This window comes from Panthera uncia, chromosome B1 (genome assembly GCF_023721935.1).
Source record: "Panthera uncia isolate 11264 chromosome B1, Puncia_PCG_1.0, whole genome shotgun sequence".
In the NCBI taxonomy this organism is placed as follows: domain Eukaryota; kingdom Metazoa; phylum Chordata; class Mammalia; order Carnivora; family Felidae; genus Panthera; species Panthera uncia.
The window spans coordinates 62461454-62481105 of NC_064811.1; the positions used below are offsets into that span (position 1 = coordinate 62461454).

Genomic DNA, 19652 nt, shown 5'->3' on the forward strand with positions numbered 1-19652 from the left:
AAGGAAGGAAGGAAGGAAGGAAGGAAGGAAGGAAGGAAGGATGTTTGGGTCACAGTTCCCATTAGCAAAGCTGGGGGGGATTAGGGAGGGCTTCTTACCAGATACAACCTTAGCTCATTAAGTTAGAGGAGCAAAGATGTAGTGACCCAGCTGTGAAGAGCAGAATAGCAGAGTAGCCAGTTGTGATGGCTCATTTTCTTTTTTTTTTTCTTTTGTTTATTTTGAGAGAGAGAGAGAGAGAGAATGAGAATGTGTGTGTGCATGCACACACAGAGGAGAGGCATAGAGAAAGGGAGAGAGAGAATCCCAAGTAGACTCTGTGCTGTCAGTGCAAAGCCCAAACGTGGGGTTGATCTCACGAACCATGAGATCATGACTTGAACCAAGAGTCAAATGCTTAATGGACTGAGCCACCCAGGTGTCCCCATTTTCAAATATGTACCACTATGAGTTCCAAAACTAGGGAAAAGTGATCATTTTGAGACTCCTACAACATGCACTGACACAAACCTGGCAGAGTGCAGGGGAGAGGAGAGTTGGGGTACAAGAGAACCAGAAGAAGGTTCTATAACCCTGGGAGGTTCTTAACACCAAGACAGATCTGCAGTGCAAGATACCACATCCTTCTTCTGAACTTTCAGAGAAAATTTTGCTCTGTGTGATTAATTTAAAAGCCCAAAATGAGGTCCTTTGTTTTGTTTTGTTTGTTTGTTTTGCTTTTTCCTTTTGCTTTTTTAATAAGGCTTTTTTTTCCCCCTCTGGCTTTTGTTTTCATCACACCATTTGCTCTTCTTCCTCCTTAAACTTTGTTTAGGCTCGGGAAGATGGCCTGACTGTGATTCAGCCTCATTCCCTCTCTTTTGTAAACTCTGAGAGACCAAGCGGAAAGATTATATATAATATCACTTTACCTCTGCATCCAAATCAAGGTAAGATGTACAGTAAATGATCTTTTGAGTGATGCTGTTGTTATCTAATGGTTGACTTATCTTCAAAGCTCTGAAGTTTTGTCTGCATATACTTGTTGAGGATTTAAGGAGTGACAGTTATTCATACCTTTGCTCCCCTGTTCTGAATTTAAGACCAATTGAGAGAGAGACACTGTGGTCAGACAGATGGGGATGAATGTGTCAGCATTGGTATGACAGAGTTGTGCTGGAGAACATGGTGTGCATATAATCTCAGTCACTGGGTTGAGTGTGCCCTCTCATATACAGGCAGAACTGGACAGACAAGCACTGTCTGTAGGGACAGATCCTGCCCCAGTGAAGTTACGATAGGTGAACAGACCAGAATGAGCATGTGCTCAGGACAAGGAGCTCTGCCAGAAAGCACAGAAGGGGCTGAACCATACATAGTCCATTCCTTTCCCATTTGGGTAAGCTACTCTTCACCCATGGGGAAAAATGAAAATGTGGAACCATAGTCAGAGGAAAGGTAGGCCCCTGCCATCTGTCTTCATCCTTTAGATTTCTTACTTTTGGGCTTAACTCATAAGCCTATCCCTAACAGAAGTGTGGCTGTCCCTCATGGAGAGGAGATTAGCTTCTGTTAAGGCAAATTCTGCCTTCCCAAGACCAACCACTGCCCTAGATGAAAGTCTTTTCACATCATCAAATCCCCCAGGAGAAATAAAAAATTAAATTTTATTACCCTTTTGATAAAATCCAGAGAAATTAAACTCTTAAAAGTCATCCTTCACTTTTTTTAAAACCTGCTAAGTCACAGCAAGAGCTGTTCTCCCTACATTGCCAGGGTAGAAGGTACAGTTCTCTCCATCCAGCAGCCGGGGCTGTCTTCTGGAGAATGGCATGGGTCTCTCAGACCCTCATAACTTGAGTTAGTTCAACACCAACTCTCACATGTGTCCTTCTTTGAAAGTGTTGATAGGACATGAAAGGTGATCATAGCAGCATTATTTTTATACCTGCGAAATTTAGAAATGATAGGAAAATTTTTTTAGCCCCTAAAGCATTATCACAAGCAGAATAATAATTGCAAATCCAATTCTTAGAGTAGTCATGATCCATGTTACTGTTGCCAAAGATTATCACAGAAACTGAGGTATTTCTGAAGAAAAGGCATAAATTGAGAAAGTTCTCATTATAGCCTAACCAGGAGACCAGTCTATGTCATTTTCTCAGCAACCTTGACCTTTGAACTTAAACTCAATTAAGAGAATCTTGTAATTATGGTACAATGTCTATGACTTGTGGAGAATTACCTAGTCTGAGTTATATTAGGGGCAGTAATTTACATCTTACTATTGTTTATAGTCAATGAATCCTAGTCAAGAATCTATTTGGGTTTCACCCATGAGAAGATGTTCAGCATCACTAAGCATCAGGGAAATGCAAACCAAAACCACAATGAGATATCACCTCACACAAGTCAGGATAGCTAGTATCAAAAAGGTAAGACATTACGAGTATTGGCGAGGATATGGAGAAAAGAGAAGCCTTGGGCACTGGTGGTGGGAATGTAAATTGGTGCAGTCACCAATTTACACTGGTGGTTTCTCAAAAAAATTAAATATGTCCTGATCATATAGAACTACTATATGCAATCATTGCATTTCTGGGTGTTTACCCAAGGAAAACAAAAACTCTAATTCAAAAAGATATATGCACCCTTATAATTATTGCACCATTATTTACAATAGCTAAGATAGAGACACAACCTTGGTGTCCATCAATAGGTGAATAAAGAAGATGTGATATGTATACACACACACACACACACACACACACACACACACACACTGGAATGTTATGTTACTCATCCATAGAAGAATGAAATCTTACCATTCATCACAACATGGATGGACCTAGAGGGTATCATACTAAGTGAAATAAGTCAGACAGAGAAAGACAAATACCATATGCTCTTTATTTATGTGTGAATCTAAAAAATAAAACAAATGAACAAACAAACACAAACAGACTCATAAATACAAAGAATAAACTGGTAGTTTCCAGAGGGGAGGTAGGTAGGGTGATGGGAAAAATAGGTAAAGGGGATTAAGAGGCACAAACTTCCAGTTATAAAATAAATAAGTCACAGGATGAAAACAACAGCATAGGGAATATAGTCAATAATATTGTAATTTTGTATAGTGATAGATGGTAACTATACTTAATTGTGGGGAGCATTTCATAATGTCTATAATTGCCAAATCACTAAGTTGTACACTGAAACTAATATCATATTGTATGTCAATTATACTTCAGTTAAACATTTTTTAAAAGATGCCATTAAAGTCTATTTGGGTTTTAGATTCACTCTTTTCCTGAATGCTTGGAGAATGGTATGATAAGAGAAACTAGAGAGCAATTGTTCTTGAAGTATAAAAGACTCCCATCAGTGGGAAAGGCAGCTTTATGGCTCTGGTCATTCAGTCAACCATCAGAATTACTGTTCATGCTCACTCTGAGTCTCTTCCTCCCCAGGGATCATCGAACACAGGGACCAGCCTCACTCTCCAATCCGGTATTTCACGCAAGAAGATATTAACCAGGGAAAAATCATGTACCGTCCTCCCCCTGCAGCTCCTCATCTCCAGGAAATCATGGCCTTCTCCTTCGCTGGTAATGCCTTCTTCTCTATTTTGAGGCACCCAAACTGCTCTTTGTAGATCTTCATGGCAGGTTCTCCCTAACTCTTCCTGTTGTCCTTCTGGACAGTTTAGTGACACTGTTTTATAGCTGTTCAAAATAGCTTGAGACTTGTAGACCAATATGTAGTTGGGGCTCAGTTTGTCATTATTTTTCTTATTCATGCATGCAGGAATGCTTTCAGTAAAACTTTATTTGTACCTCTTATGTGTCAATCACATACAGTGAGGTCTTGGAGATATAGTGGTGAGCAAAAAGAGACATGAATCCTGTTCTTGCTGAGTTTTGGGATCTATGTATGGAGACAGAATTTGAGAAATAATCCCAGTAATGAATGTTTAATTGTAGACTAAGAGAAGAGCTCTGGATAGAAAGAAGAAATGTTCTGTGGTGGAATTAGAAGTGACAAGACTGACCTATACTGAGGGTTCAATGGTGGCTGACTCAGGGAGGCATTGACAGTGGAGGGACGTGTGGATGCTAATTAGCCTAAATGTGCATGTTGGGATATTGGGAGAACACTTCCAAAGGAAGGCCATACACTCCATGTGAAGAGGCCCTGGGGAGGGAGAGAATGTGGCATTCTGGGGCTTAAAAAAAAAAAAAAAAGGTCAATGTGTCCGGAACAGCAGAACAAGGATGAGTCTGGAGGAAGAGATAGAGGACAGACCTTAGAGGCCCTATAAGCCTTGGGATCTTTATCCCAAGAACAATAGGAACACAGTGGAGGTTTTAAGATCTGGGGAGATAGCTTTTTATAAGGAACTCTTTGACTACAGTGATGTGAGTGGATTTGAGGAGGAGGCCACAGGTGGATGGGCTGCGGGTAAGAGGAATCTAGGGAGAAGCATCCCCTACTACCTCAGAGAAAGTCCCATGCAGGAATGGAGAATGCAGTCAACATTTGGGGCTGGGATTTGATAGAAGCCACCTTTTTTAAAGGAAGAGAAAACTGAATGAAAGAATAGCTGAATTTCTAATTTGAGCCATTTTGTGCCCTACCACCTAGTCATGATAGTTAATCTTTGCTATCCCTCATCTGTCCCCTTGACCCAGTAATCAAAGCTGCTGAGTAGAATGCAGGAGTTTTGTAAATACTTCTGTATTGTATAGAATCTGGAATGATTCTAAAAATCTTGAATGCTGTTTCCTTATGATCTTTAAGATGTATGTGCCACATAACATGATTAATATGGAATATTATTTTTATATAGTAGCTTTATTCATACAGAACAGCTGGTGATTTCCTATGGTAAGTTGAACACGGGTTAAATAATTTTAGAGTTACATTTTAAATCATGGCAAACATTTAAAATAATATTTTCCATTATTTATGTTAAATGCAATTGTCCAGAAAATGATTAACTCTTCAATTATATTGAAAATATTTAAGCGTGAGCATAGGCCTCTTCTCTAGGGAATATCCCCAGTGTTTAGTAACTGGATAACTAATAGCCCATTAAAATGTTCATGGTTCTCTAACTTGACAAGACCTACTTTACAAAGAAACTCAAAATATCCTGGGAGTAGGGGGAAAGAAAACATGTCAACCATGGTTGAAGTTATTTCCATACCTATTATACTTGCCTAAGTTCCTAAAGCCTTTTTAGTGAGAACAGAGTCCTGTCCTATGTAATCTATGGGATAAATGCCATGAGATAAATCTCTCACATCATTACAATGTGTAAATCAATGTCCCTGGCATCACTCAATTCTACGATGGAATTGACCCACCAAAGAGCCTTGTCAGTGATATACGACATTACCCACATTCACTGATTTGTAGGATTTTATGTACTGATAAAATGGAATCTGAATGAATGTATTATAAATCACTCTAACTACTGGGATATAAAATTATTCTACTCTACAGTTCTTTTTGTTACTTAAAATTAGCGATGGCACCATTAAATTCAACATAATATTAACAAAAGACCGGGTGATCTTTCCTTAAACCATAATAATTTAGATTAAAACATCCTTTCCTTTTCTAACCTCTGCCCCATATTTTGTACCTTCTCCATCTATTTCTGATCCCAAAATGCTTAGTACACTGATTTTCTCTTTTCTGTTCTTTCAGGTCTCCCTGAATCGGTGAAATTTCACTTCACAGGTGAAGATTTTAATAGCAATTTTATTAGAAAATGGAATTTTCCTTTCCTTATTAGTCCTTTCTTTTTGTTCCCTTCATCATTACTTGCATTATTTTCTAAGAACTCCTTAAAAGTTACATAAGACAAGTTTTTCTGAAATGATCACATGACTAAATAGTAATAGTGTAACTTTGTATTCATAGAAAAAGTAATCCATCAAATATCCGAAAGATTAGTGTTGTTCAAGCCCCATTTCAACCAATCCCAATATCTATTAAAGAGAGGTAATAGTGGTTAAGAGGTTAGCCTCTGGATTCGAGGCTGCCCTGAGGGTCAGCCTACTCTGGGAAAGTTTCTTAACCTCTCTATGCCTGAATGCCTCACTCATCAGTGGGGACAATAACTAATAATTGCATATATGTAAAGCTCCCAGAACAATGGTTGGCACAGTCATTCCTCTGTGACACTCAGCTAATGGGCAGTGGTTGTATATAGTCTTGAATTGAGCCTTTCATTGAATGCCTTGCTGCTGGAGGGAAATGAAAGCTGTGTGTAGAAGACCCCAGCATTCCAGCTTTAGTTCACAATGCAGTAGAAGGTGAGTGCCAGTAAGCAGAAGCACAGTCAGACCTGGCATCTATGAGGGGCAACACAGGGACAAGCTTTCTTGTTTAGATCCGGTGTGAGGATGGTTGGCTGGAATCCTGAAATTGCTGTTTAGGTGGGTTTGACTATTCCATTGGAATCAACCATCCATATGTCTGTCCTATTATATTTCGTGTAGGATAAATTTTGGTTAGAGAGAAAGTCATCTCCCTCAAACTCCCAGACTTTCTTTCCTTTTTTGAGGGTTAAAAATCACACGTGTTGTGATTTTTACTTGTTGTAAATTTCATTGTTGTATCATTGTTTTTTGTTTTTTTAATTGAGATTGAATTGACATAAGACACATAACAAATTGATATATAATATATTAGTTTCAGGTGTACAGCAGAATGATTCAGTATTTGTATATATTGCAAAGTGATCACAACGGTACATCTGGTTAACATCAGTCACCATAAATAGTTACAAATTATTTTTTCTTGTTAGTATAACTTTTACATTTACTGTCTTTGAAACTTTCAAATATGCTATACTGAATTATTAACTGTAGTTGCCATGCTGTACATTACATGCCCATGACTTTTTTTATAACTAGAAGTTTGTCCCTTTTGGCTCCCTTCACTCATTTCATACCCCGCCCCCACCCCACCTCTGACAACCAGCAATTTGTCCTCTAGCTAGGAGCTTGGGTTTTTTGTTTTTTGTTTATTTGCTGGTTTGTTTATTTTAGATCCCACAAATCAGTGAGATCATATGGTGGTTGTCTTTTCTCTGTCTGACCTATTTCATTTAGCATAATGCCCTTAAGGTCTGTCCATGTCATTGCAAATGGCAAGAGTTTCTCCTTTTTTATGACTGAATAATATTTCATTGCATATATATACTACCTTTTCTTTATCCATTTGTTAAATGGACACTTAGGCTGCTTCATGTCATGGCTATTGTTAATAGTGCTGCAATAATCATGGGGTGCATATCTCTTTTCAAGTTAGTGTTTTCATTTTCTTTGGATAAATACCCAGAAATGGATTGCTGGATAATGAGGTATTTCTCTTTTAATTTTTTGTGGAAACTTTGAACTATTTTCCATAGAGCCTGTACTAGTTTATATTCCCATCCACAGTGCACAAGGTTCTCTTTTCTCCACATCCTAGCCCACACTGTTATTTCTTGCCCTTTGGATAATAGTCATTCTAACATATGTGAGGTGATATCTCCTTGTGGTTTTGGTTTGCATTTCCCTGATGATTGGTGATGATGAGCATTTTTTCATGTACCTGTTGGCCATCTCTATGTCTTTAGAAAAATGACTATTCAGGTATTCTGCCTATTTTTTAATTGGATTGTTTGGGTTTGGGGCTATTGAGTTTTATGAGTTCTTTATATATTTCGGATATTAACCCCTTATCAGATACATAATTTGCAAATATCTTCTCCCATTTGGTACTTTGCCTTTTCGTTTTGTTGATGGTTTTCTTTGCTGTGCAAAAACTTTTTAGTGTGATGTAGTCCCACTTGTTTATGTTTGCTTTTGGTGCCTTTGCTTTTGGTTTCAAATCCCAAAAAATCATCACCAAGGCCAGCATCAAAGAGCTTCCACCTTTGTTTTCTTCCAAGAGTTTTATAGTTTCAGGTCTTACATGCAAGTATTTAATCCATATTGAGTTATTTTGTGTGGGGGGTATAAGATAATGGTAGAGTTTCCTTCATTTGCATGTGGCTGTCCAATTTTCCCAACACAATTTATTGAAGAGACTGTCCTTTTCATTGTATATTTGTGGCCCCTTTGTCATAAATTAATTGACTGTATATATGTAAATTTATTTCTGGGCTCTCTATTCTATACTGTTGATCTCTGTTGATTCTGTTGATCTATTTTTGTGCCAATGTTATGCTGTTTTGATTACTGTGGCATTGTAATACAATTCGGAATGAGAGAGCATGATGCCTTCAGCTTTGTTTTTCTTTCTCAAGATTGCTTTGTCTTTTGGGGGTCTTTTATAGTTTCATACAAAATTAGAATAATTTGTCCTATTTCTGTGGAAAATGCCTTTGGAAATTTGATGGGATTGCTTAGAATCTGTAGATTGCTTTGAGTATTATGGACCTTTTGACAATATTAGTTCTTTTAATCCATGAGCATGAAATATCCTTACATTTATTATGTCTTCTCCAGTTTCTTTCATCAGTATCTTATAGTTCAGAGCACAGATATTTCACCTACTTGGTTAAATTTATTCCTAGGTATTTCATTCTTTTTGATGTAGTTATAAATGGGATTATTTTCTGAACATCTCTGATAGCTTATTATTAGGATATAGAAATGCAACAGATTTTAGCATATTGATTTTGTATCATATTACTTTACTAAATTTGTTTATTAGTTCTAATAGTTTCTTTTGGTGGCATCTAGGTTTTTCTATATATAATGTGCCATCTGCAAATAGTGACAGTTTTACTTCTTCCTTTCCAATTTAGATGCCTTTTATTTCTTTTTCGACTATTTTGTCATTTGTTGATGTGAATCCAGTATCAGCTCATTTCCAGTGATAAGCTTCTAGATAGTTCATACAATCATTAATAATATACAACAGATTATATAGTATTTTACATTTTACAAAACAATTTTCGGTACAAGTTGTCTAATTTAATCCTTATAACAATACTATTTTTAGCATTTTAAAGTATTATGTTTAGCATTTTAAAGCTGGGAAAACTACAGGTCAATAGAGTAAGTAATCGCCTAGATTTCCAGTCCTGGTAAACAGTAGAGCAAAGATTTTAATACATGTTTCTGACACTGAGCATGAGATATTTAATTTAGTCTGGGCTGCATATGTGTTGGTCATGAAAAACAAGTATTGTAATAGTGTGCCTATTTGGTTTCCAAACCTCAACTTTTACCCAAAAGCTTAATTAGGTGAAGGGGTTAACTATTAACTTCTCTGGGACTTGAAGTTAAATGATCCTTGAACTTATCATACAGACTAGAGGAAATAGATGTTGGGGTGACCTTAAATTAATTTATCTTGTTTCTGCCTGAGGCTTTTTCTTCTATATGTATATATGTATCTTTTATATACATATATATATATATGTGTGTGTGTGTGTGTGTGTGTATATATACATATGTATATATGTATATGTATATATACATATATGTGTATATGTATATGTATATATATATATACATATATACGTATATATATATATATGGTTGAGTAATTTTTTTAAATGATTTTAAAATTTTAATTTTTTAGAGCAGTTTCAGGTTTACAAAAAAATGAGAGTAAGGTACAGAGATTTCCCTTACTCACCCTGCCCCGACACATGCATAGCATAGCTTCTCCCATTGTCAATATCACTCATCAGAACAGTAGATTTTTTACTAAGGATGAACCTATACTAATGTATCATAATCAACCGAAATCTATAGTTTGGGTTCATTCTTGGCATTGTACATTCTTTGGGTTTTGGCCAGTGAATAATGACATTTATCCATTATTATAATGGATTATTATAATGTCATATAGAGTATTTTCACTGCCTTAAGAATCCTCTATGCTCTTCCTATTCATCTCCCTTCCCTACTTCCCTCCTTTAGCAACCACTCTTCTTTTCATTGTCTTCCATAGTTTTGTCTTTTCCAGAATGTCATATAGTGAGAATCCTATAAAATGTGGTATTTTTTCTGTATGACTTATTTCACTTAGCATAACACTCTCCAGTTCCATCCACGTTGCTACAAAAGGCCATATTTCATTCTTTCTCATTGCCAAAATTTCTTTATCCTTTCATCAGTTGATGGACATTTAGGCTCTTTCCATAATTTGGCTATTGTTGAAAGTGCTGCTATAAACATTGGGGTACAAGTGCCCCTATGCATCAACACTCCAGATACCATATGTTTTCACTCTTATGTGGATCCTGAGAAACTTAACAGAAGACCATGGGGGAGGGGCAGGAAAAAAAAAAAGTTAGAGAGGGAGGGAGCCAAAACATAAGACACTCTTACAAACTGAGAACAAACTGAGGGTTGATGGGGGGTGGGAGGGAGGGGAGGGTGGATGATGAGTATTGAGGAGGGCACCTGTAGGGATGAGCACTGGGTGTTGTATGGAAACCAATTTGACAATAAATTTCATATCAAAAAAAATAATAAAACCATGTGGAGAGTTAGGACAAAAAAAATGTGGTATTTTCAGATTGGCTTATGTCACTTAGCAATATACATTTAAGGTTCCTCCATGTCTTTGCGTGGCTTAGTAGCTCATTTCTTTTTGGTGCTGAATAACATTCCATTGTCTAGAGGTACCACAATTTATTTATCCATTCATCTACTAAAGGACATTTTGGTTGCTTCCAAGTTTTAGCAATTGTAAATACATCTGCATCTGAGTGCAGGCTTTGGACCTAAGTTTTCAACTACTTTGGGTAAATACCAAAGAGTGCAGGTGCTGTGTCATACGATAAGAATATATTTAGTTTTGTTTAAAAAAAAAAAAAGCCAAACTGTCTTCCAAAATGGCTGTACCATTTTGCATTCCCACCAGCAATGTATAAGAGTTCTTTTTGACCCACATCTTTGTCAGCATTTGGTATTGTCAGTGTTCCAGATTTTGGCCATTTTAATTGGTATGTAATGGCATCTTATTATTGTTTTAATTTGCATGTCTCTGCTGACATATGGTGAGGAGCATCTTTTCATGTGATTTGCCATCCTTGTATCTTCTTTGGTGAGGTGTCTGTTAAGGTCTTTGGCCCATTTTTTAATCGGGCTGTTCGTTTTCTTATTGTTGGGTTTTATGAGTTCTTTGTACATTTTGAATAACAATCCTTTATCACATGGGTCTTTTGCACATTTTTTCTTCAATTTGTGACTTGTCCTTTCATACACTTGACATTGTTCACAGAGCAGAAGTTTTTAATTTTAATGAAGTCCAGCTTATCCATGATTTCTTTCAAGGATCATATGTTTTGTGTTGTATCTAAAGAGGCATCACCCAAGGTCATTTCTAAGTTATCTCCTATATTGTCTTCTAGGAGCCTTATAGTATTACTACATTCTACATTTAGCTCCATGATGCATTTGAGTTAATTGTTGTGAAGGGTGTAAGAGTTTCCCTTTTTTTTTAAGGAGAAAAACTTTTGGAAACTGGTAGGAAGGAAGCTATCTCCTTTAGGAGGGTTTTGTGAGAGAAAATTTTAAATTAGGCACATAATGAACTAAGGTGGCAACAAGCCCAAGCCCTGATATTAACCCGTAGAATGAAGGAGAATAGCTCATTTGGTTAATCAACTAAGATGAGAAGGAAAGTTGATATTCCTGACCTGGCTGCTTCAAAATAAGCATACGTGCTCTGCAGAGCCGCCCTAAGCAAGGAAAATACACAAGGCAAATGGTTCCTGCAGGAGGCATCTGACCTTAAGTGGCAGTTTGACTGTTTCTCAGAGAAATCAGAAATGTTGCTCAAAGGGACACCTAGACTTGTAATTACTAACATTTTTATTATAAGTTCTTATATTTGCTTACAAAATTCTGAATCCTCTTGATATATTTTCTAGTTATAAAATATGTGCCAGAAAATAGCTTTCTTCCATTTACTTACAGAGAAAAGGATATACCTTGGTCACACTGACAGCTGTGTGATATTACCAAGGCTCTTAAGTTTCAGGGCCCCTTCCCTCTTCTGTAAAAGTGAGGATGTGGAAGGCTCCCTGAGGTTCCCTCCCAACTTAAAAATGGAGTCAGTGTATGGGACACCTGGATGGCTCTGTCAATTGTGTCTGACTCTTGATTTCAACTCAGGTCATGACCCCAGAGTCATGGAATCGAGCCCCATGTCAGACTCTTCACTGGGCATGGAGCCTGGTTAAGATTCTCTGTCTCTCCCTCTGCCCCTCCCTCCCACTTGCTCGCTCTCTCTCTCTCTAAAAAAAAAAAAAATGATATCAACATAAAACAATTTTAAAAAGTAAAATTATATCTTTTAACTATGATTTTTATTTAACATAGGTGTTCTTAACTTAGATTCCAGGGACCTCAGAGAATCAGAACCCACTGAGATTTATGGAAAAGTTCATTATGTTTGTCCCCAAACTCTCCAAAGTTAAGAATTATTTGTCCCTATCTTTGATGATCCAGAGAGGAGATTGAGCATAAACAAAGAAGCAGGGGCAATAATTGTGACACTTAACTGAATGACCAGGACCATGAAACCTTCATGTCACAAGGGTAATGTCTCCTGGCCTTCAGTAGGACTATTTCTGGACTGCTCTGTACCTTATAAAATCCAGCCATATCTTTTAGATCTGTTCTCAAGGAAAAGGCAAATATAAAACCCAAATGTCATTAGTAGGAGACCCTGAGCAATGCTTTACTTTGCTTAAGTAGATGTCAGATTCCTACAGACTTGTTACTAAGTCTAAAAGAAAGGGAAGAAGGAAACCAACCCATATGAAAGCATACTACACATTTCAAATAATCAACAGTACAGTTTCCTTACTAGCCACTACAGATAAACACATTGGTGAACTGATAGTACACATATTCTTCCAAACCTGGCTTTTAGAGAAGAGAGGGTATTTTTTATTTTTTATTTTTTAATGTTTATTTATTTTTGTGAGGAGGGGAGGAGCAGAGAGAGAGAGGGAGACAGAGAATCCAAAGCAGGCTCCTCAATAACAGCAGAGAGCTCCATGCAGGGCTCCAAGTCACAAATTGTGAGATCTTGACCTGAGCTGAACTCGAACTCTTAACCACATGAGCCACCCAGGCGCCCCACAAGGGTGTCGTAAGGTAAGAAAGGGGAAAGAAGAGTCAAGGGCCAGGCACCTCTGCCTTTGTGTCCTTCAGGTGATCAGTGTTCACTTGGATGTCAGATAATCCAAGGAAATAAAATCTTGAAGTCATTGTTCTGTTCGCAAAAGTATCTTGCATTTACTGCATTGTGTATAACGTTCAGGTAAAAAAAACTGGGTCTGCTTGCTTCCAAACAAATGCCATTAGAGAAACTTGTATGGGTATTTTCTATCTTTTTCAAAAAGTTCTTTTCTAGGGAGACATAGGCATGTCTTTCTAAATGAGATCACTCGAAAGAAAATATTTTTCTGAAATAGGAGAAGGAGTCAAAAAATAATTCCATAAATAAAAAAAATAAGTCTTTACCAGCATCATCTAAGAGTGCAGATTTTGTGTTACTTTCCTTTCCCCTAGTGTTTACCAATATCACCTTGTTGTGAAACTTGCTTCTTAGAATGACTTGTTATTATGGTCCTTTAGCCTTTTCGTTATCCAGTAGAAAAAGCTTTGTTAGAATAGCCCACAGTATCTTACTTGCTTGCCTACTTTTTCCATTTGTAAGCATCTCTGTAAGGTGTTAAGGTAATCTAAAAAAGCTTCTGGCTACCTGTTTGTGGAAGCAGCCTGATGGTGACCAGACTACAAGTTGACGTGTGTGTGTGTGTGTGTGTGTGTGTGTGTGTGTGTATCCTTTCCAGTTTCAGATGGAGATCACACAAGTCCGGAGATGGTCCTCACCATTCACTTGCTTCCCACTGATCGGCACCCGCCTGTGTTCCAGGTCACAGCTCCACTGCTTGAGGTCAGCCCAGGAGGCAGCTCTTCTATAGGTAAGAACTGAACCTGAAAGAAACATGCCTTTGGAAATGGAACCATAATTCAGCCACAGTCCCTGTTTAAACCTCTTGATGCTTGCCAAAAAGTAGTGACCTCCTCTTCCAAAAGGTGCATGCATTCTCACCTGTTTGCTTCCCTCCGCCCATTTCCATGCAAATAGAAACAGCACAGAGAAAAGGAAATAAACCCTTCAGAGGTCAATGTTCAGTGATGGAATACAACACAGAATTCATTTTCTAGACTCCAGGAGTTTGATTTGTTGCCATCACTAAAGTACAAAGTTAACAAAGGAGAGTAGAGAGCAGAAAAGTGCTTGTTTGGAAAGTAAAGAGAAACAGGAGAAACAACAGATCATAGTAACCTTCAGAAGTTGTGAGGAGTTGGCCCTGTTATTTTGGATGTGATTTTATTTACCTATTAGTGTACCTACTTTTTAGGATTTTCTTTATTCTTTCACTAAGTACATTTTAAAAGCAAACAGTGTATGTTGTGGTTTTGTTAGCTGTTCTCTACAGATCCTCATCCAGTTTCTACCCATGAGTATTGGCCTGAAATTAATTATCATCCAATTTCTAAACAAGCCGACTGTCACTTCTACCCTACTCTTTCTCACTTCTGTCATGGCCATAGCAGCTGATGTTAAAACAATTTTGTTCTTGTGTAGGTTCAGAAAAAGAAGGGAATAAATAGTGAAAAGCAAAAACAGTTTCTAGGAACATTTTCTGTAAGAAAACCTACCCCCGCAGATCAGGACTGACCTAATGTTGGTTTCCATGCCCTCATTTGTATAGAAGATGAAAAGTGTTCTTAATTGAGAACTACCTACTTATCAATTAACTTTTAAAAGTAAGTTAACTATTTGCAATTTGAGAATTGACTGTATTATCAATTTTCACTCTTTTGTGGTTGATTGGAGTTAAACACTGCCTTCTGATGGCCATCAGATTGTCTACAACATGGCTTCCAGCCTGCCCTGTGGCTGTAATATATGCAGGGCATACAGTTAAAAAATTTTTTTTGAATGTGTATTATTTTTGAGAGAGAGAAAGAGAAAGAGAAAGGAAGAAAGAGAGAGAGAGAGAACGGGGGAGTGGCAGAGAGGGGAGACACAGAATCCAAAGCAGGCTCCAGGCTCCAAGCTGTCAGCACATAGCCCAACACAGGGCTTGAACCCACGAGCTGTGAGATCATGACCTGAGCTGAAGTTGGACACATAAGTAGCTGAGCCACCCAGGCACCCAGGGCATAGAGTTTTTTTTAACGTACCCACATCCTGTCATATGATTTGTCTCCTGACTGCAGGACTTCAGCTGGTAGTAAGAGATACCGAGATAGCACCTGAAGAATTCTTCTTTGAGCTCCGGAAACCTCCAGAGCATGGCGTGCTCCTTAAGTACACAGCCAAGTTCAAAGGGCCCATGGCCACAGGTAGCTGCTTACTCTGTCATTGACTGCTTGGAGAATTTCTTGCTCTATAGTCAGTTTTATGTGTCTCAGACAAGAAGGAAAGCCACTCTGTGGGACAAACTATGAGGAGACACTGAAAAAGGAAAAACTTTTAGCTTTTAGCCAATTGGCTGAAATATTTGGGACTTCTTTCTCTGTGCCATCACCCACACCCCAAACTATGAAGCTGTTTCCTCATGTTGTTGGTGAAATTAGTTGAATTGGTCGATTTACCTGGAGTAAATACATTTAGAACAACCTCATAGGAAGTGTCAGCTGCCACTTTCCTATGGTTTGTTCATGAAGATGAATTTGTCTTCCTTAGTTTGGTATGTTAATCTTCACAATATTTTTAGCACTGAAACTCTGATAATATAAACTACACGTATCCTCATCCATAGAAAAGGAAACACATTTTTTGAGTATTGTCTTTGTGATGTAACACTATGGTAGGTGATGTGACCAGCTTTCCAAAATAATATTTCTTACACTCTCTCCAATTATAAAAAATAAGACATGTTGATTGTTTAGAAAACAGAGAGAAGCACAAGGAACACAACTAATCTAATTTTTAATAGTCAGCCCATATATATCAAAGTGAGTATTATCCCTTTCAAAGTAATCACTTTGGAATGCTATATGCTTATTTTAACAATCTGTACTTTCTCAAAACCTTTATATAATTCCTAATAGGTATGTAATCATGCATTCATTCGAATATCCCTGCAGAGAGAGGAGGGCAAGTCTCTGACCTTGAAGGTAGATAGAATTTGAAGAAGAACCAATCAGCATTTGGGAGTCAAAGGCGGATTTTTAAAAAATTTACTGAACACAAGAAATGTCATCAGAATAAATTTCTAGCATCCTAAGGGAACTACTTTAAGAGCATTAACAGTCAGAGCCCAGCTTCTTTAACAGTATATTTAGCTTATATTTGTATAATTAATATATAAGATACAAAGATATATATAAAATATTAGTTTTATTACCTTTTTTTAAGGCTCAATACCACTAGCACCAGTAAATCACAATAACACAATGTTAAAAGAGAAGGCTTGGAAGACAAATACAGAAAATGAATAAATTCTTTAGTCTCATTCATAATACCAATTATTACAGCCAATAATCTATCAGGGAATAGAATTGCAAATAACATCCAAGAATACCAATTCCTCAGTTGTACTCTCTAGAATCCTTGGGGTCCATGGCACTAAGGGGCATTTCTCATAAAGGATTCCATGACCAAACAATTTTGAAATGCTTTAATACTTATATTTCAAAGATTCTAAAATTCTAGTAAATCCTGCAGTTCAAAAATTTTTAGTTTTAAATTTTGTTTAAACCTATTTTCCCCAAAGTTATATGACCTTGAAACTTATTTCACACGATGCCTATAAAATCTATCACAAATTAGTACTCTAGACTTAGAAAGTTTGGATTTCTAACTTTAAGTAGGTTTTTCAATTTTTAGATATTTTTTATTTTAGAAAAACTTTATACTCCCAACTAAAATAAAGACCTCTACAGATTCATCAAACATAATTTATTTTCATACCTTTCTCAAAAGAATTCTAGTGTCAAGATTAGATTCTAGAAGCGTTATCATAAAGAATAGAGGCTTGACCTTTAATTCGCTAGAACTAAGAATGATGCCTGAATCTTACAGAAACAGATTTGGGCTCAATATGATTAAGAACTTATAAAAATTAGAGCCCTCTCCAGTAGAATTAGCTACCTTGTAAAACAGTGAGCCTCCCACCTTGAGAAGTGTTGAAGGGCAGGCTAAATAACCCCTTTTCAAGAGTGGTATAAAAGGAATCCTATATTGGGTGGGTGGTTGGACTAATTAACTTACAACTCCCAGAGTTTATGATCCTATATGTACTTTGAAATCCTGAGAACAAAGGTGTTATATACATGAAAAGTGTTATTCCCAGAAGTAATTGGTTTTGCACTTTGTTTTATTCTCAAAAGGTGACACTTTCACATATGAGGACATTGAGAAAAATGCTCTGCAGTATCTACACGACGGCTCCTCCGCCCGGGAAGACAGCATGGAGATCTCAGTCACAGATGGCACCTCGGTGACAACCGTGGAAGTAAGAGTGGAGGTGTCACTGTCAGAGGACCCAGGACCTCAGCTGGCTGCCGGCGCCTCTCTGAGCATTACAGTTGCTAGTAAAAGCACAGCCGTAATCACCAGGTCACATCTTGCTTATGTTGTAAGTTCTTGCCCCGCTCTTGTTCACTGCGCCCCATCCCTGGGCCTGACTAGAAAATAAGACTATGGCTGAATATTTGGGACATCAGGTATATGGCCAGATAAGGAAGTTTTTTCTCAACTTTCCGAATAGTTCTACTCTTAGAAGGAGTTACAGTGTTTACTCTGGCTGCTCCTAGTGTCTCATGAACAGACAAAGGAACGAGCAAAACTTTGATGAAAACACAATGAGATTGTGTAGGGATGGGTGATTGCCAACAAGGAACATTGCTGGTGTCAGAAAAACCCAAGTCCCCATTTTTTTTGAAGCCCCATCCGTAATATTTTGAGTGGGAATTTTCAGGAAAGAGCGTTTTAGAAGAACTTGTCTGATTAATGACTAATAACTTATGATATTTCATGGCCCACTGAGAAGAAGCCCACTTTTCACCAGCTTTTGTCTCAGAGCCAGCTCTAGACAGAATGCTGGCACACCCCTTTGGCAGTGCATCTCTGCCAGATTCCCTAGGCAAGATTACTGACTCACCCCCATCCCATGCCCCAAAGGAAGCAGTGTGTTTAGGGGACCAAGGTTTAGATTTAGGGACTCTGCATTTTTTCCCCATCTGGCATTAATTTGCTAAGTGATCCTGGTGAATTAAACTCTTCTTCTTTCTTTGATTCCACCTCTGGAGCTAAGGATAATAAGTATAATTAATTCTATTTTTCAGTTGTGTGCATTGTAAACATACATGAATTATCCATGTAAACATAATGAATAGTTTTGGCAAATACCTTGAAAATAAGGATGATTATCTGAATGGTAATCATTCTTAGTATTGAATTTTTCCTTACCAATGTTAAAATTCTAACTAATGACCTGTCCCCTGCCTTTTTAAATACTATATAGTTTTAAGTAATCCTTTTCTGGGCTAAATAGTCTAGCTATAAAATCTAGTCCTGAATAGTAACATGTAAGATAAAGCCTTAGCCTGGGAACAATTGCTTCAATTGCTTTAGCACAGATTTAGCCCTGAAATTGTCTTTTCTTAAATTATGGGAAACTGCATTCCACCCGGATTCTTCTCATGGGTCCAGTAGAGCTTCAGAACAGCTTTGATTTTGTTTTTTTCTTAATTGACAGGTGATTTTTACCATAGGTTATGGTCTTTTGAATCTTATGAAACTCATGAATTCATAAAAATGTATGAATATAGATTTAATCAATAGATCACCAAGGCTTGAAAAATGTTTGACAGGCCAAAATAGCTCTCCAGGAGCAGTTCCTGCCCATTAACTGTGTATTATAAGCTGCATATCAAAACGCAAGCCCATTGGCAACTGAACATGTATTTTTCAGAAATTGATTGAATGTGAATTTACCCACTAGAGCAGAAAGACTCCAAAAGGACTATTCTAGCCTGCTGAAAGTATAGCATATTTTAAGGACTTAGCTAAGTTATATACTAACTTTTTCTCTGAGGGTTGTAGAAGAATTTTGTGCTTAGTGTCATGGGGGGAAATTTTTGCAGATATGCATAGTTAGTGAGTTTGTAGTGAACATGCAAAAAGGTTAGAAAAGCCATCTGAAATGCTGGTCATAAATGGAGCAGAATATAAAAGGATAGGAGCAGACAAGCCTCTTCTTAATTAGAGTATCATTAATGGCAAGAGATGTCAAGAGAGACAAAAGGCAGAAATGGGATTCTGTGTGATTTGCTTCTTAATGGCGGTTTCCTGTACAGTTTGCTACACACTGCAGGTAAACAAGTAGTGAAAGGGTGTTTTGTAGTTACAACAGATGAGTTTTAATCCAGGCTTACCACTTACTAGCATAGTAACCCTTGGCAAGTTACTTAGCTTTCTAGGGCTAGTTTTCTCATCTGTAATGTGGGCAGGATGATATGAGATTAATCTTAAAAAGCTAATAGCATTTCTAGGCACCAGCCAAAAATATAATAATTAAAAATAGGATACCATCTATAATAACATCGCACAACACATATCTAAGAATAAATGTAAAAAAAGATGTATAATTTCTAGGGAAAATTGAT

At 37.3% G+C, this 19652-nt stretch overlaps 1 protein-coding gene across 1 annotated transcript in view; it reads left to right on the forward strand.

The window, feature by feature from the left end:
* The window catches only part of FRAS1 (Fraser extracellular matrix complex subunit 1), a 425706-nt gene that overhangs the window by 310596 nt on the left and 95458 nt on the right, over window positions 1-19652 (forward strand). The window contains exons 33-38 of the mRNA XM_049632097.1: window positions 815-929; window positions 3450-3587; window positions 5695-5727; window positions 13814-13945; window positions 15255-15380; window positions 17373-17620. Coding sequence (XP_049488054.1) covers window positions 815-929; window positions 3450-3587; window positions 5695-5727; window positions 13814-13945; window positions 15255-15380; window positions 17373-17620 — 792 coding nt within the window. The remainder of the gene's footprint in view (window positions 1-814; window positions 930-3449; window positions 3588-5694; window positions 5728-13813; window positions 13946-15254; window positions 15381-17372; window positions 17621-19652) is intronic.